At 34.7% G+C, this 27038-nt stretch overlaps 1 protein-coding gene across 1 annotated transcript; it reads right to left on the reverse strand.

Annotated features, from left to right (window-relative positions):
* Positions 1–11244: 11244 nt before the first annotated feature.
* Positions 11245–26927, reverse strand: LOC132732848 (uncharacterized). Its single transcript, XM_060719367.1, has 3 exons — positions 26828–26927; positions 15407–15981; positions 11245–11475 (listed from the first exon to the last, which is right to left on the reverse strand). Exons 2-3 carry the CDS (start codon positions 15971–15973, stop codon positions 11260–11262), a joined length of 783 nt encoding a protein of 260 aa, XP_060575350.1. The 5' UTR covers positions 15974–15981; positions 26828–26927; the 3' UTR covers positions 11245–11259.
* Positions 26928–27038: the final 111 nt, after the last annotated feature.

Here is a 27038-nt window from a genome sequence, read left to right on the forward strand (position 1 = left end):
AAAAATCGAGGCAAAATAGTGATTTTTGGCAATTTTGAGATGTCCCCTCGTTGCCTTGGTAACAGTTAATTTAAGACTGAGCATGTTGTTACAAAGGCAATGGTCCAGTCCACATTTGTGCCAAGTTTGATTAGTATTGAAGCATTTTTCATAGTTTCATAGCAGTTTGAACTTGTAACAAGAGGCTTTTCAGTGAAAACGGCCATTTTTCACAATATGCTCATGAGGGAAAGGGTTAAGGGCCTTTGGGTTAAATTTGGCCCGCCCCGGGGGTCATTGATTTTTAACCAGGTTTTCCAAAGGAAAAAACTGGTTATTAGATTGAGATATGTCGGCAAGCAAGCAGACGGGCGAGCGTAAACAATTTATTCTGTGCGCAACTTCTCCTACATTTTTCAACGGATTTTGACCAAACTTTCACAGAAGCTTTGTCATCAAGTGACCTGGCGCATATTGTCGGGGTTTTGTGATTGGATAATATTTGACCTAATTATGGCCCTTTGTTTTTTTTCCTTATATAGAATATATAGTGAATAATTTCTTCTGTGCCCAACTGTTCCTACATTTCTCAATGGATTTTGACCAAACTTTCACAGAGGCTTTGTCATCAAGTGCCCTGGTGCACATTGTCGGGGTTTTGTGATTGGATAATATTTGACCTAATTATGGCCCTTTGTTTTTTTTCCTTATACAGATTATATAGTGAACAATTTTTACCATGCGCAACTTCTCCTACATTTCTCAACAGATTTTGACCAAACTTTCACAGAAGCTTTGTTATCAAATGCCCTGGCGCACATTATTGGGTTTTTTTTTCCCAATATAGGATATATAGTGAACAATTTTCTGTGCGCAACTCCTCCTACATTTCTCAACGGAATTTGACCAAACTTTCACAGAGGCTTTGTCATCAAGTGCCTTAGGGCATATTGTCAGGGTTTTGTGATTGTATAATATTTGACCTAATTATGGCCCTTTGTTTTTTTTCCTTATACAGATTATATAGTGAACAATTTTTACCATGCGCAACTTCTCCTACATTTCTCAACAGATTTTGACCAAACTTTCACAGAAGCTTTGTTATCAAATGCCCTGGCGCACATTATTTGGGTTTTGTGATTGGATACTATTTGACCTAATTATACCCATTCGTTTTTTTTTCCTTATACAGATTATATAGTGAACAATTTTTACCATGCGCAACTTCTCCTACATTTCTCAACAGATTTTGACCAAACTTTCACAGAGGCTTTGTCATCAAGTGCCCTGGCGCACATTATCGGGGTTTTGTGATTGGATAATATTTGACCTAATTATGGCCCTTTGTTATTTTACCTTATACAGAATATACAGTACTGGACACGCGAAACCCGCACAATTCGCGTATTCGCGGCAAACTCTCATGCTTTATAACGCGAGCGAATTCGCGGCAACTTGAGACAATTGCCGCGAATTCAACTCGCGGCAATTTTGCTGTGAACATTTGCCGTGATTCGCGGGGAATAATACATGTTCATTTGTATAATAAATGTAGATCTATTTACAATTGTACTATGTGAACTTGAAACCAGATATACATGTACAAGTACAAAATTAATTAGTAGATCTACATGAAGTTGTATCAAGAAAAGCTTGTATTTGCTAAAATGCCCTTTCTCTATTTATCTTTGATGCCAACAGCAAATATAAATAACCACGGCCAAATCAAATAACACCGTTAAAAACTTTCCGTGAATGGCGGAATCATGACCTCAATGTATAAATGCGACGCAGTACAAGTATGCGGCTCCATCGGCAGGTAAATAGTGTACATGTACACGTGTAAAAATATTTTTAGGGGGGGGGGATACATATTGAGTTTAAAGTAGAGATATAAATATAATATATGTTTAAAAAGATATTTAGTTACATAAAAAGATACATATTTGATATGACATTAACTTGTTCATTTCTAAATGTATCCCCATATTGAAAACGTTACATAAGACATAAATTCAAGCATGGTCAAATTACCGATGTGATAAACTAATCCTGCGTAAATATTCCCGTACGACCTGAAGAGTTATAGTGGATCACCGGGACATTTCGTTCTCTCGGGTGATCATTACTCAATTTATTACACGTCTGTAAAAAATAATACACGCAAGATTTGTCTCCTATAATTTCTGAATGGCGGATATTTGCACCCCTGTTTTAAAAATGTTAAAATATTTAATTGTTAGTTACCCAAAATTATCGTCGATTGTTGAAATTCCATAGCGCTAAAAGACACAAAAACACTCGCGCAAAAAGAAGCATCCATAAATAAAAGAAATATAATGTTTCCATTGTTAAATAATAAATACAAAATTTACACACGAAATGACCTCTGACAAATGACTGGTCGGCTCTTCTGAAGAATCTGTGAATTTTTGATGTTTACACACCTGTAGTTGTTGCCGAATCATCAAAGAAATGCCAACACTCGATTGACTTCCACCTCTTTTTTATATATCAGAAAAAAACTGTCATTTCTTTTTGTCAAGGAATGATTACACATGTTTAATTATTGTGTAAGTGAAAAAAAAATGTTGGATATTGATTGTGTCAATGATTGACATACTATTACTCATAAGTGCATTTTGATTGTGATACATGTATTTTATTTACATTTTATGATCTTGAAGATATTGTGCAATACTTGTGTCTGCTATCAAAACAATAATGCATATGAAAGGACCACAGCTTCCAAAAAATTTATTTTTTCGGTCAATTTTATGACAGAATCCCCGCTGCTACCAGAAATGTTTTATTGCATGTTTTACAATTTTCAACAATCATAATTAGCGTATTAGACGTAATAATTAGTTACACCTGTGCATTGTTCTAAAAATAGAATATGTGCGAAAGTAAACAATGGATTTTAATTGCATTTGTATTATTATCAAAATAACAATTGGACAATTTGTTATCGTGCGTTCTTTGATGTACATGTAGTACCAATTACCTTTTGTAATTTCAATCTCGTTTTATTGTTAACTAATTTTCACCAGCACCCGATTGCTTTGTTTTAGTATACAAAATGTATACGCTGTACATGTTCAAATGCTAAATATTTATAAATATACATGACATTTACAAGATTTGTTTAAAGTTTTCAAAATTAAAGACCACGGGAATGACCAAGTAGTACTTTCTAATACAATTATTGCTGAAGATTCGCCGTAAATTACGGCGATATATCGCTGCGATTTTTCGTGAACCGCCATGAAATTTGGCGAACTTGCACGCGGCGATGTTTTACCGCGTAGTGTCCAGTCGCGACATAGACTACACTCGCGGCATAACGCGACTTTTGCGGGTTTCGCGTGTCCAGTACTGTATAGTGAAAAAAATTTCTGTGCTGAACTCCTTCATTTCTCAACGGATTTTGTTCAAACTTTCACAGTAGCTTTGTCATCCAGTGCCCTGGCGCATATTGTCGGGGTTTTGTGATTGAATAATTTTTATACCCCCGCACAACAAAGTTGTAAGGGGGGTATACTGGAATCAGCTTGTCCATCCGTCCGGCGGTTTTTTCTTGTCCGCCCAATAACTTAAGATTCCTTTGACCCTTAGTCTTCATATTTGGCATGGAGGTTAGTCATGATTAGTAGATGACCCCTATTGATTTTGAGGTCACTAGGTCAAAGGTCAAGGTCACAGGGGCCTTGACTTCAAAAAGCTTGTCCGCCCAATAACGTAAGATTCCTTTGACCTACAGTCATCATATTTGGCATGGAGGTTAGTCATGATAAGTAGATGACCCCTATTGATTTTGAGGCTACTAGGTCAAAGGTCAAGGTCACAGGGGCCTTGACTTCAAAAAGCTTGTCCGCCCAATAACTTAAGATTCCTTTGACCCACAGTCTTCATATTTGGCATGGAGGTAAGTCATGATTAGTAGATGACCCCTATTGATTTTGAGGTCAAAGGTCAAAGTCACACGAACTTTGACTTCAAAAAGTTTGTTTGCCCAATAACTTTAGATTCCTTTGACCCACAGTCTTCATATTTGGCATGGATGTTGATCGTGATTAGTAGATGACCCCTTTTGATTTTGAGGTCACTGGATCAAAGGTCAAGGTCATAGGGACTTTCACTTCAAAAAGTTTGTCCACCCATTAACTTAAGATTCCTTTGGCCAAAGTCTTCGTATTTGGCATGGATGTTGATCATGACTATAAGGTGACCCCTATTGATTTTGAGGTGAAACTGGGTCAAAAGTCAAGGTCACAGGGACCTTGACAAAAAAAAGCTTTTCTTCTTAATTGCTAAAGAATGTCCTGTCTGCAGTGTATTGATTTTGACATTTTCACATTTGAAGCATGTAGAATACATAACTTAGCAATGCACTGGCTTAGTAACCTCAGATTTGTCAGGGAGGTTGTCCTTGAGCTCTAAATGGCCACTGTTAATTCTGACAAAGTGGTATGCGGGGGTATTCACGATCATGATAGTGGCAGTTCTAGTTTATTCAATTATGGCCCTTTGTTTTTTTTCCTTATACAGAATATAATTATAGTGAACACTTCCTCTGTGGCAATTCCTCCTACATTATTCATGTTTTACATTGCACATAGTTACATTGTTTGTTGCTTGTATTTGTATTTCAAATACAACATATTTATCTACAATGGTGATAATTGAAAACCTGGTTTCATGGCATTGCCATGTTTCTTGTCTTTAAATGTGTATAGTAAAAAACTTAAAAAATATTCTAATGAAAACCCAAAGAGCTAGAGTTTAGATACTAAGCATGAAATATCTTCTAGTGAGTGTCTACGAAGTTTAAAATAATAGTTCAAATAAAAACCCTGGGGTCAAAATCTTAGACCGCATCATAATAATTGACCTAGAGTCATACAATTGACAAAACAGTGGAGTATGGGCAAAACAGTGGAGTGTGGGGACACCAGTGTCCTATATGGACACATTTCTAGTTTTCTTTAATTTTCTGTTTAATTTTAGAAAAAGGAAATCAGGTTGAGTTTTGCCCCTGTCTGGCAGTGGCTCTTGTTGAGTTATTGCCCTTTGTTAATTTTCTTACTTAATAATCTTGTCCAGAGCATAACTTGGTCACTATAAGTTTGATTGACTCCAAATTTTCATTGACCTGAAATGCATTTGAGAAGAATCCATCATATAGTTCTTCATTTTGATCTGTCAGTGAAAAACTGTTCCATGATATTTTTATTTTTGATAATATAACAGATTTATTTATCCTGATGTAACATTGTTACAATCAGTTCAAATGCCACTAAAGGTAAATGTACGAGAACAGTGATAATGAATAACCTATATTTAAGAAGAAAATGCCTAACTGACAGCTATACTGTTGACAAGGCAAGACATCTGACTCATGGAGTTCTAAGTCTATAAAGAATATAATGGGGGAAAATATCAGGACTTTCATTTTACTTCCACACTGTTCCAGATAATCAGCTTATAGAAGTTTGTCTCGTAGAAATTCTATTGGGACACTGTATGGTAAACAAATGAACTGAAAATACAAATATTTCTGTATACAATAAACATTTTTGAAAATTTAATGAATAAAACACAATTTTTTGTATTATATTTTGTGTTATAGGAGATAAAAAGACTCAAGGTAGAAGTTTCTTCTCAACAAGAATATGAAAAGGCTAAATCAGGTATGTTATACAGAATATGAAATGGTTAAATCAGGTATGTTAAATAGAATATGACTATAAATATGAATATGTTGTCAGATTTGAAAAGACTAAATCAGGTATGTTATATATTATTGAAAAAGGCTAAATCAGGTATGTTATATATAATATATGAAAAGGCTAAATCAGGTAAGTTATAATAACATATGAAAAGGCTAAATCAGGTTTGTTATATATTATATTAAAAGTGCTCAATCAGGTATGTTATATAGAATATGAAAACGGCTAAAATAGAGAAAATGAGAATCCCTAAAGAAAGTCCAAAAACAACAAAATTAAAAATGTTGTAGGCTTGGTTTGAGTGAGCCTGTTCATGGACAGTACCGTAAGTTCAAACTACCATCTAGCGCTGGCTTAACCCATTACTTCATATACACGCCTTTTAACGCCTTTATCATCCCCCCCCCCTTTTTTGTTGTCTCAAATGATGAAAAAATGCCTTATTTAGGCCCCAAACACTTGTTTTTGTTTGAGAAATGTTGTTGAAAAAAGTGACCTCTTTTTCGGCGCGGCCCCCAACCAAAAGATACATCAGGGGGTTGCCAGAAGGGGGATGTGCCCCCTTCTGTTTGGGGGGGGGTTTGAAGGGGGGCGGAGTCCCCCTCATCGCCAAGAAAATTTTGGACTTGTGAGAGGCTGTAAATGACCCCAGATTGATCATAGGGTAACGTGTAACCAACGCTGAAAAGCATTTGACTCTATCTCAATCCATTGAAAAGTTGCAGCACTTTGAAATCAATTTTGATGGAAAAAATCAACGCAAAATAGTGATTTTTGGCAATTTTGAGATGTCCCCTCATTGCCATGGTAACAGAAAATTTAAGCCTGAGCATGTTGTTGCAAGGGCAATGGTCCAGTCAACATTTGTGCCAAGTTTGATTAGTGTTGAAGCAGTTTTTATAGTATTATAGCAATTTGAACTTGTAACGGGAGACTTTTCAATGAAAACAGCCATTTTTCACAAAATGCTCATGAAGTAATGGGTTAAGCAAAATTCAACATTTAAACATGAAATGATAAAATTTTGCATTAAGAAACATATGTAGATATGTTCATATGGCGGTTATCAATGCGACACTTCCGTGCCATTCCATGAAAAGCCATGTATGGTCCCCAATTATTAGAAAGCGTGTGCCTCAGGTATGTTATATAAAATATGAAATGGCTAAATCAGATATGTTGTATAAATAATGAAAAGGCTAAATCGGGTACGTTGTATAATATATGAAAAGGCTAAATCAGGTATGCTATATAAAATATAATAAAAAGAATAAATCAGGTATGTTATATTATAGAATATGAAAAAGCTTAATCAGGGATGTTACATATGATGTTATATATTATATGAAAAAGGCTAAATGAGGTAATATATATATTATATGAAAAGGCTTAATCTGGTATGTTATATAATAAATGAAAAGACTAAATTAGGTATTCTATGCAGGATATGTAAAGGCTAAATCAGGTATGTTATATACTGCAGTCTGCGAAATAAGGCACACCTCGATGCCATAGGCGAAAAAATCTCATTTGGACCTTCAAAAATCCAAAGCAAAAATGTTAACCCGAGGTTCGTTTTAATTTGGAATATGTCTTCATACAAATGAGTTTCAGTTTCAATTCTTTTGAAATTATTGAGACTTGGAGATAAACTTTGTGGTTGTGTTACTTAGGGTTATGCATTCATAGAGTGCAATGCTTCTTTTGTTGATATTTGTTTTCATATTTTAAACAAAGTAGAAAGCAGTAGATTGACAAGTAAAGTTAAGTATATAGAAAAAAGATAATTTATTTAAAAACTGACTGACTGATATACCGAGCTTGTGTGCCTACATTAAACTGTTGTCTTTATTTTGCACAATAAGTGTTTTTGGGCCTGTGATAATCTGTCAATGCAGGTCCATACTAATTTCTGTATTATTAACTCATTGATTTGTCCTTAACAAACAATTGGATTTCATATTATCATTTAAATTATAGAATGGCGGAAAAAGCTGATTGAACAGTATCACAAAACCCTGCTGCAAGTTCCTACAACACCTTTACAACCAAAAAGTGAAAAATGTAGCTTTAATGAGATTTATATAAGGCCAAAAATAACGAGGGAAATAAAACGAGAAAAGGGTGAGACAATGGATGTCCAGTGGAGGTTGTAACAATGTCAGAAATCTTGTCACACTAAACGTCGAGAACAAGTGTGAAATAATTTTAATACAAAGAGAAAAATGAAATAAACGTTATGTTATATAAGCACAATGGAGCTGAAATTGATTGAAATATAAACATACATAGTAAAAGTAAAATCAATGACCACCCTTGGAGGAACAGGTGACGTCAGAACATTGTGTGACCACAACAGACGCTTTTATTAATAGACAAACAATTGGTAGACAGGTTCCCTATATGAGAAAAACTACCGATATGGAAATTGAGTTCTTAAAGAAGATTTTAAGTTTTACTATATGTCATGTAATATAATGAGACAATGACCCCCCCCGCCCCCTCCGGAGAGAGAAGAAGCCACGGAGGTGATAAATGCGCAAGTGTAACTAATGCGCGCTCAGGAAGGACTTTTATTGAACAAGAGAGATCTCCGATGAATAGTATGCAGCATATTATGCATGAAGACACAAGTGTATGATCAAAAGAGCCCACAAGAAAGATGCTTTGAGACTCTAGACGCTCTATATTATGGGAATGATAACATTAAATGAAAGAAGATTTTTAATATTGTGAACCATTATCTAACCAAAGTTATACATGGCCCGGCGAATATCCCAGCGAGAAGCTAACCAGCGTTATTTCCGTGCGAAGTGGAAGTTGACACTGATAAGAGACCGAACAGACACTACCTAGTAGAAATCAAGAATGTTAAATTGAAGGAAAGACGGGTAAAACATATTGCCGCAGGCAAGTCGAAAAACCTTAGATGTTCTAGAACATGCAGAAATAACAAGTAGGAAAAGCGACTGCATTATCAACCGTAAATTTAACAGGACAGAAAACAAGGCTAGATAAATTTGCAGTGAGTAAATAAGAAAAAGTTGAGCAACTTTGGGTCTATTAAATAACACCCTCGAAATATTCCTAGCGACTGATGTAACAAACAAAGCAATCTTAAATTTAGGTGCTGGTGAAAATTAGTTAACAATAAAAAACGAGATTGAAATTACAAAAGGTAATTGGTACTACATCAAAGAACGCCACGATAACAAATTGTCAATATGTTATTTGAATAATAATACAAATGTAATTAAATCCATTGTTTACTTTCGCACGTATTCTATTTTTAGAACAATGGCAAAGCGACATTTAGCACCGATTCACAGCGTGTAACTAATTATTACGTCTTTTAAGCCTAATTATGATTGTTGAAAATTGTAAATTGTAGCAGCGGGGATTCTGTCATAAAATTGACCGAAAAAAATAAATTTTTTGAAGCTGTGGTCCTTTCCATATGCATTATTGTTTTAATAGCAGACACAATATGCACAATATCTTCAAGATCATAACAAATGTAAATAAAAATCACAATCAAAATTGCACTTAACGATTAATAAATGTCAATAATTGACACAATCAATATCCAACACTTTTTTTTTACTTGAGCAATAATTAAACATGTGTAATCATTCCTTGACAAAATGAAATGACAGTTTTTTTCTGATATATAAAAAAGAGGTGGAAGTCAATCGAGTGTCGGCATTTCTTTGATGATTCGGCAACAACTACAGGTGTCAATGTAAACATCAAAGATTCACAGATTCTTCAGAAGAGCCGACCAGTCATTGTCAGAGGTCATTTCGTGTGTAAATTTTGTATTTATTTTTTAACAATGGAAACATTATATTCCTTTTATTTATGGATGCTTCTTTTTGCGCGAGTGTTTTTGTGTCTTTTAGCGCTTATGGAATTTCAAACAATCGGCGATAATTTTCCGGTAACTAACAATATAAATATTTTAAACATTTTTAAAACAGGGGTGCAAAATATCCGCCATTCAGAAATTATAGGAGACAAATCTTGCGTGTGTTATTTTTTACAGACGTGTAATAAATTGAATAATGATCACCCTAGAGAACGAAATGTCCCGGTGATCCACTATAACTCTTCCAGGTCGTACGGAATATTTACGCAGCGATTAGTTTATTACATCGGTAATTTGACCATGCTTGAATTTATGTCTTATGTAACGTTTTCAATATGGGATACATTTAGAAATGAACAAGTTAATGTCGTATCAATTATGTATATTTTTATGTAACTAAATATCTTTTTACACATATAAATTATATTTATATCTCTACTTTAAACTCAATATGTATCCCCCCTAAAAAATAGTTTTACACGTGTACATGTACACTATTTACCTGCCGATGGTAGCCGCATACTTGTACTGCGTCGCATTTATACATTGAATTTGAGGTCATGATTCCGCCATTAACGGAAAGTTTTTAACGGTGTTATTTGATTTCGCCGTGGTTATTTATATATTGCTTTGTTGCATCAAAGATAAATAGAGAAAGGGCATTTTAGCAAATTACAAGATTTTCTTGATACAACTTCATGTAGATCTACTAATTAATTTTCGTACTTGTACATGTATATCTGGTTTCAAGTTCACAGAGTACAATTATAAATAGATCTACATTTATTATACAAATGAACATGTATTATTCCCCGCGAATCACGGCAAATGTTCACGGCAAAATCGCCGCGAGTTGAATTCGCGGCAATTGTCTCAAGTTGCCGGGAATTCGCTCGCGTTTTAAAGCATGAGAGTTCGCCGCAAATATGCGAATTGTGCGGGTTTCGCGTGTCCAGTACTGTATATGCATATAGGGAAAATCAATGACCCCCACCCAAGGGCGGGGCCAATTTTGACCCCAGGGCTTTAATTTGAACAAACTTGGTAGACAACTATTAGAACATGTTCGATGCTCAATATCTTAGCCATAGCTCTTTGAGTTCTTTAAAAGAAGATTTTTTAAGTTTTTACTATATGCATATAGGGAAAATCAATGACCCCCCGGGGCGGGGCCAATTTTGACCCCAGGGCTTTTATTTGAACAAACTTGGTAGACGCTCACTAGAAGATGTTTCATGCCAAATATCTAAGCTCTAGCTCTTATGGTTTTTTAAAAGAAGATATTTAAAGTTTTTTCTTTCGTTTGCCATGGCAACCAGAGTTCTGCATGGAATTAAATTCTTTGAACAATTTTTAAAGGTGACCACCAAACGAACATTCCTGTGAAGTTTGGATAAAATTGGCTTAGTGGTTTATGAGGAGATGTCATTTAAAGTAAAAGTTTACGGACGGACTGACAGACGACGGACGAAAAGCGATCACAAAAGCTCACCCTGTCACTTTGTGACAGATGAGCTAAAAACTAAGATATACATTTATATTTACATTTTGTAGGTATTTTTACTTGATTTCATTGATAAAAGTTAATTTAAGGCAGTTGTTATTTAAATTTGATTATAATGAAACAAATTAAAGCATTTTATTCTATTATCATAAATTTACCTGAATTTAGAGCTGAGCTTATTTTAAATTATTACAACTTAAAGATTTCAAATATAATTCTTTATGTACACTTACATCTTGAAGTTTCCTGACAGCTTGTTGTGCATCTTGTCGATGTACAAGTTCTTTACCATCTTGTAGAACAGCTATCATGTCATCGATATAACAATTAGCCTTGCTCTCCTCTAACTCCATAGAGCTAGAGTGAAAAATTTCATTTCGATACTGCCGTACCTAATATACAGAAAACAAATAGTACAACATTCACATAAATACAGTGTTCAGCAATGAGACTAAACACAATTCCTAAGTTGAGAATTAAAACTGTAAATAAGGAGTTACTTTAAAGAACTTACCATAATAATCATTATTATGATTGTGTTTAAACTGCAGATTATATAAAAGCAAATGGAATAGAAATGGTTTTTGATAAATTTTATAATTATTTTACTGAAGTTATGGTATTTACGTGTTGCATTTACTTATAAAGCACAAATAACCTACTTCTGTACATTTTACAGTGAGGCTTAAAATAGAAATAGTTTTTGTTTCCTTCCCACAAAAATAAGAGCTAGCGAAAAGATTGTATTTCTGAAATATATTTAAGAATACAAATTTATGCGTAACAATTTTGAATCATTATTCATTTGTTGCAAATTGGTTCTCTGGCAAAATTAAACTGCATTAACCTCATAGTTATACATGTATATAATTATGCCCCCATTTTGAAAAAAAGGGGGTATATTGCTTTGCACTTGTCGGTCCGTCGGTCCGTCGGTCCGTCGGTCCGTAGACCAAATGGTTTCCGAGTGATAACTAAAGAACCCTTAGGCCTAGGAACTTCAAACTTGGTATGGTGATTGGTCATGACCAGTAGATGACCCCTATTGATTTTGGGGTCAAGGGGTCAAGGTCAAGGTCACATTGACCTTGAAAGCAAAAACGGTTTCCGATCAATAACTAAAGAACCTAAAGGCCTAGGAACTTCAAAACTTGGTATGGTGATTGGTCATGACCAGTAGATGACCCCTATTGATTTGGGGTCAAGGGGTCAAAGGTCAAGGTCACATTGACCTTGAAAGCAAAAACGGTTTCCGAATCAATAACTAAAGAACCTTAAGGCCTAGGAACTTCAAAACTTGGTATGGTGATTGGTCATGATCAGTAGATGACCCTTATTGATTTTGGGGTCAAGGGGTCAAAGGTCAAGGTCACATTGACCTTGTAGGTAAAAACGGTTTCCGATCAATACCTAAAGAACCTTAAGGCCTAGGAACTTCAAACTTGGTATGGTGATTTGTCATGACCAGCAGATTACTCCTATTGAATTTTGGGGGATCAAGGGGTCAAAGATCAAGGTCACAATGACTTTGTAAGTAAAAACAGTTTCTGATCAATAACTAAAGAACGCTTCGGCCTAGAAACTTCAAACTTGGCATGGTGATTGGTCATGACCAGCAGATGACCCCTATTGATTTTGGGGTCAAAGGTCAAGGTCACATTGACCTTTTAAGGTAAAAACGGTTTTCTGATCAATAACTCAAGAACGCTTAGGCCTAGGAACTTCAAACTTTGGTATGGTTGATTTGTCATGACCAGCAGATTACTCCTATTGATTTTGGGATCAAGGGGTCAAAGGGTCAAGGTCACAATGACCTTGTAAGTAAAAACGGTTTCTGGTCAATAACTAAAGAACGCTTTGGCCTAGAAACTTCAAACTTGGCATGGTGATTGGTCATGACCAGCAGATGAACCCCTTTTATTTTGGGGTCAAGGTCAAGGTCACATTGACCTTGTATGTTAAAAACGGTTTCCGATCAATAATAAGAAGAACCCTTAGGCCTAAGAACTTCAAACTTGGCATGCTGATTGGTCATGACCAGCAGATGACCCCTATTGTTTTTGGGGTCAAAGGTCAAGGTCACAATTGACCTTGTAGGTTAAAACGGTTTCTGATCAATTTTACTAAAAATGCCTAGGCCTAGGAACTTCAAACTTTGTATGATGATTGGTCGTGACCAGCAGATGACCCTATTGAGTTTTGGTCAAGGGGTCAAAAAGGTCAAGGTCATGACCAGTAGATACTTTATAACCCTTATTAATTGTTTGATCACTGGGTCAGACGTCATGCATAATAACCTTATCACATGACTAATTGGCTGCTGATAGGGGGCATACATGTTTTACAAACATATCTTGTTTCATCTTAGTGTGGTAATGGGTAAACTCTTTTAAAAATTCAACTAGAACTATCACTAAATGTGATTAATACCCCCACAAGACTGCTTCGGAAATGAGGATGTTACTAGTAACAGAATACCTTGTAAAACAATTGAAATACATTCATGGTTGTGGACAATTAAAGAGAGTTGTGGTTCTTGTATATTGCATTTCCTTTCAATGTGGTTGGCCATTGATGAAGTTTTATTGAATTACTCTGCAATAAGTCCAGAAAGACAAGGAAAAGGAAAAAAGGGCAATAACTTTATAAATACTGAAGATGGAGTTATGGTTATTGAACACTGCACTTCCTCTCATTGCACTTGACCATTGTATGAAGTTGTATTGAATTCCAACAACAAGTTTTCAAGTTATGCACAGGACAAAAAAGTAACAAAGGGCAATAACTGTAATCAGTCCAAATAGAGTTATGGTTCTTGTGTACTGCACTTCATCGCACTGCCCTTGACCATTGTATGAAGTTTCATTGAATTCCAACCATTAATCTTCAAGTTATGCACTGGACAATAAAAAGTAACAAAGGGCAAAAACTTTTAGATAAGTTCAGAAAGAGTTATGATTTCTGTACACTGTGCTTCCTCTCAATATACTTGACCATTGTCTGAAATAGTAGTTTTCAGGTTATGCTCTGGACAAGAAAAAAGCAATGGAAAAGCAACAAAGGGCAATAACTCTATAATTTCTCTGGACAGAGTTATAGTTCTTGTGCATTGCACTTCCTCTTATTGTGCTTGATCATTGTATCAAGTGTTTTTGAATTCCAACCAGTACGTTTTAAGTTATGCTCTGGACAAGGAAAAGTATCAAAGGGCAATAACTCGGTAATTTGTCAACATGGTATTATGGTTCTTGTGCACTGCACTTCCTTTTAATGTGCTTGACAACTGTATGAAGTTGTACTGAATTCCAACCAGTAGTTTTCAAGTAATGGTCCGGACAAGGAAAAATCCCAAAGGGCAATAACTCTGTAATTAGTCAAGATGAAGTTACGGTTCTTGTGCACTGCACTTCCTCTAACTGTGCTTGACCATTGTATGAAATTATATTGAATTCAAATCATTTGTCTTCAAGTCATGCTCCGGACAAAAAAAGCAATGGAAAAGTAACAAAGGGCAATAACTCTGTAATTAGTCAAGATGAAGTTATGGTTCTTGTGCACTGCACTTTACCTTATTTTGCTTGACAATTGTATGAAGTTGTTTTGAATTCCAACCAGTAGTTTTCAAGTTATGCTCTGGCAGGAAAAGTAACAAAGGGCAGTAACTCTGTAATTAGTCAATATGGAGTTATGGTTCTTGTGCACTGCACTTCCTCTCAATGTGCTTGACCATTGTATGATGTTATTTTGAATTCCAACCATTAGTCTCCAAGTTATGGTCCGGACAAAAGAAAGCAATAGAAAAGTAACGAAGGGCAATAACTCTGTAATTACTTTAGATACAGTTATGGTTCTTGTGCACTGCACTTTACCTTATTTTGCTTGACAATTGTATGGAGTTGTTTTGAATTCCAACCAGTAGTTTTTAAGTTATGCTCTGGACAAGGAAAAGTAACAAGGGACAGTAACTCTATAATTAGTCAAGATGGAGTTATGGTTCTTGTGCACTGCACTTCCTCTCAATGTGCTTGACCATTGTATTAAGTTATATTGACTTCCAACCATTAGTTTTCAAGTTATGCTCTGGACAAGGAAAATGCAACGGACCGCTGGACCGACCAACAAACCGACCACCGGGTGACTCCTATATATATACCCACCAAACTTCGTTTTTGGGGGTATAATAAAGAGTTAACCAATAACTGCTCTAAGGTAAAAATATTATCTTTTGCTTTTATACTTAATTAACAGACTTAATATTACAGTAAAGCTTAATATTCTACAAAATTTAAAATAAACATAATTATAGTATACAAATCAAGTTACCTTTAAAAAAAGATTGTTTGGTCCTGTAACATTGCATCCAATATGGCTATGAAAGTACTTGTTATTTATGATAACATGAAGCAACCCAGTACAATCAGTGTCGACTGCTGATGTCTTGTCCTTGTACCCAGGAGCATTTATAAAACATTTAATGACACTCCAGGGGTCTGTCGACCACTGTTTGACATCACTGTTTTTCCAAAAAGGTGCCGGTGGTATTGATGCATGATACTGTATAATGCTGTCATAGATGGCACCACATACATAGTTTGGACAGGGTCTCTTATTATTAGGAAAACAACAGTTACATTTATCTTGATTGAGGGGACATTTCCCTTTTGAGACTCGGACATGATCTGGCTGTAGATTTGTTATCTGACAGGCGCCACATGTTTTGTTTGGTTGAGGAGTCTTAGTTTGTTGTATTTGGTTTATAATATCGCTGTGCTGCTGTCTTCCTATGGCATCACAAAATGGCGCAAGTCCCTCTTTAAGATAACCCAAGCCTAGGCCAGCCTTAACCCACTGCCGGTATTTGTTGTTCTTTATATTTATCTCATGTGCCATCTTGATTTCTAGAAAGAAAAAAAAATATTTTTAGATACAATTTGTAAGAATCAAAGGAAAACCAACATTAACTATGACTGATCACAAACACTTGTACATGTATGCCCTGAAAGCTGGGTCCAGTTAAGGGACCATGAACTTTGACTTAAAATGAAAGCATTGTTACAATCTCTAGAGAGCCATATTGGCCCTGAGATTTGTTGTTAGAAATGTTCATATACAGAAGTAGCTATTATTTGGGCCACATTGAGCGGCCAAAATCAATTCAACAATTTCTAGTCACATGGTGGAATCATGTGGTAGAGTCACATGGTAGTCGCGTGGTGAAGTCACATGGTGGAGTCACGTGGTTGAGACACGTGGTGGAGTCACGTGATGGAGTCACGATGTGGAGTCATGTGCTGGTGGTGTCACGTGCTGGTGTCTTGTCCTTAAGTATGTTCTGTTATAATATGAAGTTGATCCCTTCAATAATAGCAAAGTTACAGCCAGTTACAGCAAAAACAATGAAAAGGTAAAGGTCATTAATGAGTGAAGGTCAAGGTCTGTCTGGTTATTTTTAAGTGTTATCCTTGAAGATTATTATGTTCAAGTTTGAAGACAATCCATTCAAAAATAACAAAGTTACAGCCGAATAATAGACAAAAAATGAAAATTTCAAGAATTTGACCTTCATAGTCAAGGTCATTTATGAGTGAATGTCAAGGTGTGTCTAGTTATTTATAAGGGTTATCCTTGAAGATTATTATGTTCAAGTTTGAAGACAATCCATTCAAAGTTACAGCCAATAATAGCCAAAAAAAAATTAAAATTTCAATAATTTGACCTTCAAAGTCAAGGTCATTTATGAGTGAAGGCCAAGGTCTGTCGGGTTATTTTTAAGGGATATCCTTGAAGATTATTATGTTCAAGTTTGAAGACAATCCATTCAAACATAACAAAGTTACAGCCAATAACAACATGAACAAGCAAAATTTGGACTTTTAACCTTGAAGGTCAAGGTCATTTATGGATGAAGGTCAAGGTTAGTGTGGTCTACTGAAAGGTCTTGTCCCAAAGGTTGTTGTGGCCAAGTATGAAGACAATACACCAAGAAATAAAAAAGGTATGATCCAGGTACAAGTTTGCGGACAACAGCGGCAACGCCGCTGCGACTTAGTAGCAATACCTTTCCTTTTTTTTTCAAAAAAAAGTCGAGCTAAAAATTGCAGAAAGTATTCATCAAAATGTCAACAAGTAAGAGATAAAATGCAAGATATCAAATACAATTAGTTTGCTTACATCTATAACTGTTTTTTACTGAAGATAAGTTTGCATTTTTGATCAATAATTGCTTAGAGATGTTCTGATAAAAATATTAGGGCAACCAGTTTTTATTTCGGACAACCAAATTTTCATGAATTGGTGGCCCAAATGACAACAATTATTCAACCCTCATTTCCCAAACTGCCCTTTGATTTTAAATTTGACCCTTAATTATTACAAATGACCCCCATATTTTAATACAAAGGGCCACAATGACCCTAAAATATTTTAGCCTGGTTGCTTAGATTTTGGTCAGAAAATGATCTGATAATGGTCAGATACTGGTTAAATTTTTAAAGAACCTGGTTAGATTCAGGTCTGAAATAAAGAAAGAAATGTAATTGGTTTATAATTTTGAAGTGGCTAGCCGAACGGGCCAAAAGTTTTAGTCATATGTGTGTCACTTTCAACTAGCTAGGACACACTGTATTGGCTAGCCGTACGGCTCTTTTCAAAATTATAATGAAAGTCAAATATGCATATGTTCTTTGTGTCTTTAAACCGGGAATTTAACCAAGTACCCGCATATGTCCTTGAGTGTTTCCTTTAATAAAGATGTTCCGCCATTTTGTAAAAAAAGAATGAACAGAAGGTAGGAAATGCAAGCGTTGTTAAATCTTGATAAAAGTGTCAAAGTTTCATGACGGTTACACTAAGTACATGCTAAGTTATATTTATGATTAAATAATTCATTTGTTTGAAAGATGAGTTATTCAATCATTTTTGTTAATTAAGCACATTGAATAAATAATGATAATGGCCAAAGAAGCTTGTTTCATAACAGCATTATCGGAGTGGAATAAATAAATAAAACAATGGCCCTGAGGTCGCTCACCTGTATATAGGCCCCCAGAGCAAGGCCAGTTTAAACCCCAGGGCTTTTACTTGAACAAACTTGGAAGACACCCATATGATGTTAAGTTTTTACTACACACATGTAATGAAAATAATGACCCCCCCCCCCCCTCTAGCAGGGCCAATTTTAACTCAAGGGCTTTAATTTGAACAGACTTGGTCAACACCAACAAAAAGATGTTTCCTGCTTAAAATCTAACCTCTAGCTCATTGGGTTTTTTAAAAGAAGATTTTTTAAGTTTTTACTATACACATATAGTTAAAAACAATGACACCTCTGGGGTGGGGCCAGTTTTAACCCCAGGGCTTTTATTTGAACAAACTTTGTAGACACTCAGTAGAAGATGTTTCATGCTTAATATCTAAACTCTAGCTATTAATTTTGGGTTTTTGCTATATACATATTAGGAAAATCAATGACCCCCGGGGCGGGGTCAATTTTGACCCCAGGGCTTTAATTTGAACAAACTTGGTAGACACTCATTAGAACATGTTTCATGCTTAATATCTTAGCTCTAGCTCTATGGGTTCTTTAAAAGAAGATTTTTTAAGTTTTTACTATATGCATATAGGGAATATCAATAACCCCCTGGGGCGGGGCCAATTGTGACCCCAAGGCTTTTATTTGAACAAACTTGGTAGACACTTATTAGAAGAAGTTTCATGCTAAATATCTTAGCTTTAGCTCTATGGGTTCTTTAAAAGAAGATTTTTTAAGTTTGTTCTTTATGCATATAGGGAAAATCAATGACCCCCTTGGGCGGGTCCAATTTTGACCCCAGGGCTTTTATTTGAAAAAACTTGGTAGACACTCACTAGAAGATGTTTCATGCCAAATATCTAAGCTCTAGCTCTTTGGGTTTTTTAAAAGCAGATATTTATTTTTTTTCTTTCGGTTGCCATGGGTTCTGCATGGAATTAAATTCTTTGAACAATTTTTTAAAGGTGACCACCAAAAGAACATTCCTGTGAAGTTTGGATGAAATTGGCTTAGTGGTTTATGAGGAGATGTCATTTAAAGTAAAAGTTTATGGACGGACGACGGACGAACGACGGTTCCTACGAATGGGTGCTTCTTTTGTTTAAAGGTACCCAACAAGAGTACATAAGTACCCAACAATACTGACGGAATGAATGAACTAGTGTCCTCTAGTGTCCTCTCGTGTGTTGGAGGTACCCAACAAGTATCCTCTTGTTTGCCCGGACGGACGGACGCCGGACGAAAAGCGATCACAAAAGCTCACCCTGTCACTTTGTGACAGGTGAGCTAAAAATAAACAAAGGACAATAACTCCAGAATTAGGCAAGGCAGAGTTATGATTCTTGTGCACTGGCACTGGTTGAATTTTTGGGAAAATTACCCGACTGAACGGCAGTTTATTCGAAACGAATGAGTATTGCGCATGAATGAATATTGTTTTGTATTGCGCATACAAATATAGTTTTTAATATAATACTGTATTATATTAAAAACTATATTTGTATGCGCAATACAAAACAATATTGTATTACAAATAAATTATTTTTTGCAATAACTGTTCAATCAAAACATCATACGTAACTATAACAAACAGTTTTTTCAGAATTGTCAAATTCTCAATTCATACGAACTGAAGCAGATTTAACAGTTAACTGACAAACTTTCTAATAAATTTGTAAAAATCCTCGTCAAATGTACGTTAGTTCATTTAGATAGCCAAACAGTATTAATCCATTGCAAAATGACAGTATCAAAACATCACGTGTGTAATAATCTATGCTAAACTTTTGAGTCATTGGGCCATCCTTAAAAAAATGTTCGTTTGCAGTAACGCGACGACTCACAAAATTTGCCCCTACTCAAATTTTTTTTCATGGTCTGGATGAAAAATTACTTTTTTGAATCAGAAAATTATGCCATGTGTTTTGTTTTCTTTCTTTTAAAGGTTAATATAAGAAATAAAATGTGGTTCTTATTAAATTAGAATTCAGTTATCAATTAATAAATTGTTACCAGATCGTCAAAGCATATATTGTCAAGCATTTTGAATTCCATGTTTATTTGGGAGTACAGTTCAATAAAAAAAAAAAAAAATCGACCTACCTACCCACCTTGAAAATTCTGGGTCGGGTTACTGCAAACAAACATTTTTTTAAGGATGGCCTTGCCTAGATACCCTAGCTCCTGATCTTCAATATTGATTATTATAAATGGCTAAATAAAACTTTTGCACCAAAAACAACGTGCAACAGTTTTTATATTTACAACCACAAAACCATTCGGCGAGTTAACAACGGATTTCCCGCAGTAAATACTTAATGCTAGTGAGATTTATCGAAAAGTTTTAGCGGTGTAAAACAAAAAACGTTGATATGTGTAGGAATTCATAAGCGTTATGTATTTAAAACATACATTTTTGTGATCAATTTTCTCTTAAATTAATTCTATTTGGAATAAGCTTTGCAGGTATGTATTTTTTTTCAAGAATTATTGAGTTTAAATAACTTTTTGAAGCCGTCAAAGTAAGCGACAAGATTCTGCTCCCTGGCACATACACATAGAAGGAAAACTTTCCGCATTGTTTTGAATCGTAAGTTGGTTGTGCAAGAAGGCAACCATCGTCTATATAATATAAAGCCCTAAAGTGCAAAATTTGTTGGGCTAACCCAGGGACTGAAAATAGAATTTTAGAATGCGTTTCACAGAACATGCAAACTTTCCTTAAAGATAGACAAACTTCTATTGTGGGTAATTGACGCAATTATCAGAGCTCAACAACAATTATATCCGGTGCTTTTTTCATTTTTAAAGGTGTTGAAAATTAAACTTGTATCATAGTTTGGGTACCTTTCAGTTGAAAATGTGTCAGAGTTAAATTGCATAGATATACATGCATAGTGCGTTAACTGGAGTGCAGGTATTAGTTACCCGCACTCCAGAGCATGCCCATTGATTGGTTCATTTTTGCTGGGGTTTACATATATTGACGGCAAAGAAAGGGAAAGAGACAGAAATATCATATAGATGTTCGTTTATAGGTGCCTTTTTGCCGGGGTTTCCATATTGTGACAACAGGGAACGTGTATTTATGTTTGACTATGATACAAAAGAGAAAGAACATCAAAACACTCAGCAAATCTGATTAATACTCAGGGACTACGCACCCTCGTACAAATCAGATTGCCTCGTGTTTCGATGCTCTTTCTATTACTTATTGAAACAAAATGTATATACATTTGTGGTGCAACCAAACGCTCTAACTTTTCGCCAAAGATAGATATTCATACTTTTTTTACTGTAGACAACTGCTGTTTCTTGGTTAAAATTATTGTTTAAAGACACAAAATAACATGCATTTTCGACTTCCATATAAAATAGTGCCATATGGCTAGCCAATACAGTGTGTCAGGGGTAGCCGTATGTGACTCACGTATGGCTAGAACTTTCCTTCCTTTGAGAATTGGGAAAAAAATCACTATTATCAGAGACATTTGAATAATAACGATATCCCCATACAAATGGACTAGATGTTACAATTACTAATTAATATAAAGAATTAATTTGAGAAACAGATTGATAATTGACATTACGCCGCCTGTCAATCAAACAGGCAGGGGTCACAGAGATAAGCCATTCAGCGATTGTTATCAGTTCTACGCTAAGATGCCTACGATGTCCACCATTTTCCTTAGACAAGCTACGTGTCTAAGACAATGGTGCAGAAGTAATTTAGAATGAAATTTTTTTAATTTTGATCATATATAATTAAGTTAACAAATATAGTGACATTAGTTTATTATACAATAAGTCAATAATTTTCTATACATATGGTAATAACAAGTACGAAACATTTATTCTGGCTATAACACAATGCATTGAAAAGGGAAAAGGTTTAAACAAATTCACTTTTTCCCATTCTATCTATTAATAATCACATTACATATTATAAGGTCCCAGAATATCCAGGTGATATGACAATCTTTTGTTAATAATGTTTAGCGTCAATAAAAACGCAGCCGTAAAAATGCAAATATAACGAGTAAAAATAATAAAAAAAAAATGGGTGAAATTATCTAACCTGAATATTTCTATTAAAGTTCAAGAAATTAATATTGAACATTCAAATAGATCTGCTAAAATACGAAACTCATTCCAATAACATCATGTCTAATAATATAAATAATATATGTGATGTTTATCTTAAAGAGAATAACGTTGTGTTTTGTCGTGAATCATATCAAATGTATGTAAGCAATAAATAATCATATATCATAAAAAGTTAGCAAGGGCATGCAATTTTCTGAATCCATTTTAACAATTCATGAACAAATTAATGTATCATTAAAACTGAATTTTGCCATAAAATCCGAAAAATGAGTTTAACTTTATTTGTGTCACTAATATAACTTTACTGTTTTATCACAGATATATAAACAATTTATATTTAGTTCCATGATTTTATGTTTCGCTACTTCAATTTCAAAATAAACAATCATAACATAATCATATACGTTTCTACATAATTATAGTCTCTCTTTGAATTTGTAAGTTATAATGATATTTTGTCAGTTTTAAATTTTCATTTGAAGTCAACAAAAAATAACACCATCTTTGCAAAACGTTTCATGCGTCATTAATGCGTAAATACAGATTTTTTTAATTTTTAAGAATACCGTAGTACATTTAATTACAGATCTACTATTCAATAAAACCATTAAAAGCATCAAAAGTTTATTCATTGGTAACATTATTGGCACAACAGCTTTGCAAATACATCGGTAGCGTATTAATTAATTTTTGTCTAAGGCTCTTACTGACCGGGTCACGTGAATCAGTGGGCGGAGCGATCCCTTCTCTGGCGTAATGTCAATTGCTGCTTTTTGGCTTGCAGCCACGGCTCCGTACGGCTAGCCAAAAGTTCTAGCCGTACGTGAGTCACGTACGACTAGCCAGGACACACTGTATTGGCTAGCCGTACGGCACTTTTCAAAAATATATGGAAGTCGAGAATGCATATGTTATGCGAGGATTTGTACAAGACACAGCAATTGTCTTCGTATGTTTACTTTTTAGAGATTAATCGCCTTGTTGGCTACAGTAAAGAAAGTATACGAATACAGCATATATTTCTGTCATCTCAAGACGTCGATAAAAAATAGCGTTTGGTTGCAGTTAAATAACATCAATTGAGATAGTTTACAAAACGTGGATATATTTTTTTTGTTTCATTTAGTTTAATTTTCAAATAAAAAAACGCCGAAAATAATTGTTGTTAGGCTCTGATAAATGCGTCAATTACCGACGGTATAGAAGTTTGTCCATCACAGGGCTCGCGCTGGCAGGAGCCAATGAGCAAATTGGCTCCAAAATAATTAAATTGGCTCAAGAAAATCACGATTGGCTCAAACTTATGAAAAGTATGACTTTTGGAATCTCCAGTCTAAATTTAGCATTTTCTATTTTAAGAATGGAAAAGTACACATCTGGTTTTCCATCTACAACTTCTGTTTTATCACTTCTTATCTCAAAACACAGCGACACAGTCTACTTTTTGTGGGTCATTGACTGGTTTATATTTGTAACTTCCATTCGGAACGAAATATTGATATCAACAGTAACACAGTCTAATACACTGACCTCAGGGTATGTTTACATGTTATCAGCTGATAAATACGACACTAATTGGTGTGAAAAATACCTGTGGCAGATTGTTGAATATGCACTGGGTAATTGGTCTTAATATTCAATATGAAACAATAACTAGCCGCATCTAAAGATTATCGCTAATCAAATCAGCATTTTGGGTATGAAATGGCGACAAATTATGTTCTGCAGTTGGCAACTTGACCTGTAAATTTTATCGTTGTTGATAAACAGATCGAAGGAATTACGAGTTAATTGTTGTTGATTTTTTTTTTTTGATGGTGGTTGGAGGGTGTTATTGCCAATAAAATCCAGGGCCAAACACCATTTTTGAGGAAGGGGCCTTGGCCTTTTTCTTGGGGAAAATATGCATGATTTTAGCATACTTTGGGAAAAGGGGTCTCAAATTTAACGCAAAATTTTAACAAGTTCTTCAAAATAGAAAAGCAAAAAGCAGTGGGAATGTTCTTCAAAATAGGACAGCAAAAAGCAGTGGGAAATACTAATAAGGCAGTAAAAGACCTAAATTCAACACCATCATTTAATTTTGTTCTAAATTCTATGGGAAATTTCAAAAGACTGGGGGATTTTGAGGACCAAACTGGGGAAAAAAAGAGGCTAGTTTGGTTGGGGAAGCAGCCTTTATTGGGCCACTACAAAGAAGGGGATTTTGGCCCTGAAATCTGACCTAATTATGGCTCAAAAAATATAAAATTGAGAAGAAATTTATTTGACATACAGAGTATTCCTGAAAAAAAAAAAAAGATTGACCTTATGTCACTACCTTGCCACAGACTTAGATTTTAAGGGAACCTTGCTGCCTACATGTAACTTTTAGTTACTGACCTCTAAGCTTAAAATTATGATTACTGACTGTAAATTATACTCATACATGTATATGTAAGATTTGTTAATGTAATAAAAATGTAGCTACCAAAATAAGTTGGATAATAGTTAATGCTTTTCTAAATATCCCATGCTGTACCATTGCCTGATTTGAAAATAAAAATACAGGCAGGCAATTTTCTCCGCGAAGAATTGGCTCAAAGTAAAAAATTGCCAGTGCTAGCCCTGCATCATAAAGGAAAGTTTGCCTTAATTAAGGCTTTTAATTGATTGTGCTTTTATGTTCGATATTTAAAATTATCTATTCTGTATTAAATTAGGAAGTGGCTAGCCGTACGGGCCCGTACGGCTAGCCAAAAGTTCTAGCCGTACGTGAGTCATGTACGACTAGCCAGGACACACTGTATTGGCTAGCCGTACGGCACTTTTCAAAAATATATATTGAAGGCGAAAGTGCATATGTTAATTATGACTTTAAGCGAGGGTTTTAGTCAAGAATGTTTACATTTTAGATCGACGTGTTGGCTACAGTAAATAATTTACTTTGTCATCTCAAGACGTCGAGAAAAAATAGCGTTTGGTTGCAGTTAAACAACATGAATTGAAATAGTTTACAAAATTTGATAATAATCTATTTTTGTTTCATTAAGTTTAATTTTTAAACTGAAAAAAAAAAAAAACACCGAAAAAAATTGTTGCTGGGCTCTGATAATTGCGTCAATTACCGCCGGTATAGAAGTTTGTTAAGAAAAGTTTTCTTATTAAATTATTTTTCCTTTTCACCGTTTTTTTTTTTAATATTCTTTTTATTTATTTATTTACTTACCTTCGATCATTATTTATTCGATCCATGTGCTTAATTAACAGATTTAACAATTCATCTTTCATAAGCATGAAAATTAAGGACGTTATAACATGCAACTTTGACATTCAATTTTATTAAGATAGATTATACAACGCTTACTCATATTTATTTTTTTGTGCAAAATTGCGGAGCATCTTTATTAAAGTGAACACACTAAGACAAATTCGGAGATTTGATTAAAATCGTTGTTTAAAGACACAAAATAACAAATGCATTTTCGACTTCCATATAATTTTGAAAAGTGCCGTACGGCTAGCCAATACAGTGTGTCCAGGCTAGTCGTATGTGACTCACGTACGGCTAGAACTTTTGGCTAGCCGTACGGGCCCGTACGGCTAGCCACTTCCATTAAATTATTTTTGCTTTTCACCGTTTTTTTCCCAGTATTCTTTCTATTTACTTATTTATTATTTATTCATTTTTTTACAAAATGGCGGAGCATCTTTATTAAAGTGAACACACTAGGACAAATGCGGAGACATGATTAAAATCCTCGTGTAAAGACACAAAATAAAATATGCATTTTCGACTTCCATATAATTTTGAAAAGTGCCGTACGGCTAGCCAATACAGTGTGTCCTGGCTAGTCATACGTGACTCACGTACGGCTAGAACTTTTGGCTAGCCGTACGGGCCCGTACTGCTAGCCACTTCCTAAATTATAAACGAAATTGTTCCGTTTCAATTCTTTTTCAAGACGCAAAAGTTAGTTTCTTTTATAATTGTTTTTTGTCTGTATTAGTTTTATACAATAGAGGATGTTGACTGTAGTAGTATTCCGTCTTCAAAGGGTGGTCCAATTCACACAGAATATTAGTGCACGATCAAGTTATATTTAGATCTATTGAATTTGGTGAGGTAATCTAAAAATAGTCCATGCATATCATTAACCATACCACGTGATGATATATAGATAGCGATGCTTATTAATTGGTACCACGTAACGAAGTGGAAATGAAATGTGCACACTTGTTTCCTTTCAGTATGATAGATAGATCTCCATGTTAGTATTTTTACGATTGATTATTTTCTTTATTAGTTTTATACAATAGAAAATAGATTTCAAATCGTTTTGACAAAAATATTCGTTTTTACAAAAATAAAAACAACTAAATATGTTGGGATGAAGGCACAACTGTGCAAGCCTTTCCTTTTAAAAGGAAACTTTATTTAAGATTTGCCTCACGCTCCCAAAAATTTACCTGTTTACAAATAAGACTCTACTTTCTACTTTCGTTTTCAACCGATAAACTTTGGTAATTTACCTTAGCACATTATTTATTTTTGTGTTATTCTGTTAACATCTCAATTCAGTATGATTTAATTAACTTATTGGGTACAAACGTCATAAGATACTTACCGTAATTGCTTCTTATTTTTGAAATAGATGCAACTAGACTGTACTATTTTCCGCCATGATACTTTTCCAACTTTACAGCGCATGCGTAACAACGTTTAGAACACTACTAAATTATAAAACGATTTTAGAACACTAAATGTTTACCTACGCTTGTTGAACAATTGTATCGGAATGTCTCTTTAGCGCAATACCACTAAGGCATTATTTGCAG

This window comes from Ruditapes philippinarum, unplaced genomic scaffold, assembly GCF_026571515.1.
Source record: "Ruditapes philippinarum isolate M1 unplaced genomic scaffold, ASM2657151v2 ctg12598_1_1_1_1, whole genome shotgun sequence".
Lineage (NCBI taxonomy): Eukaryota > Metazoa > Mollusca > Bivalvia > Venerida > Veneridae > Ruditapes > Ruditapes philippinarum.

Excerpts from the sequence above, each read along its gene's own strand:
- LOC132732848 (XM_060719367.1), bottom strand. The coding sequence starts at position 15,973 with ATGGCACATGAGATAAATATAAAGAACAACAAATACCGGCAGTGGGTT. Across the intron at positions 11,476-15,406 it reads CAAACAATCTTTTTTTAAAG|GTACGGCAGTATCGAAATGA; the intron begins GTAACTTGATTT and ends TCTGTATATTAG.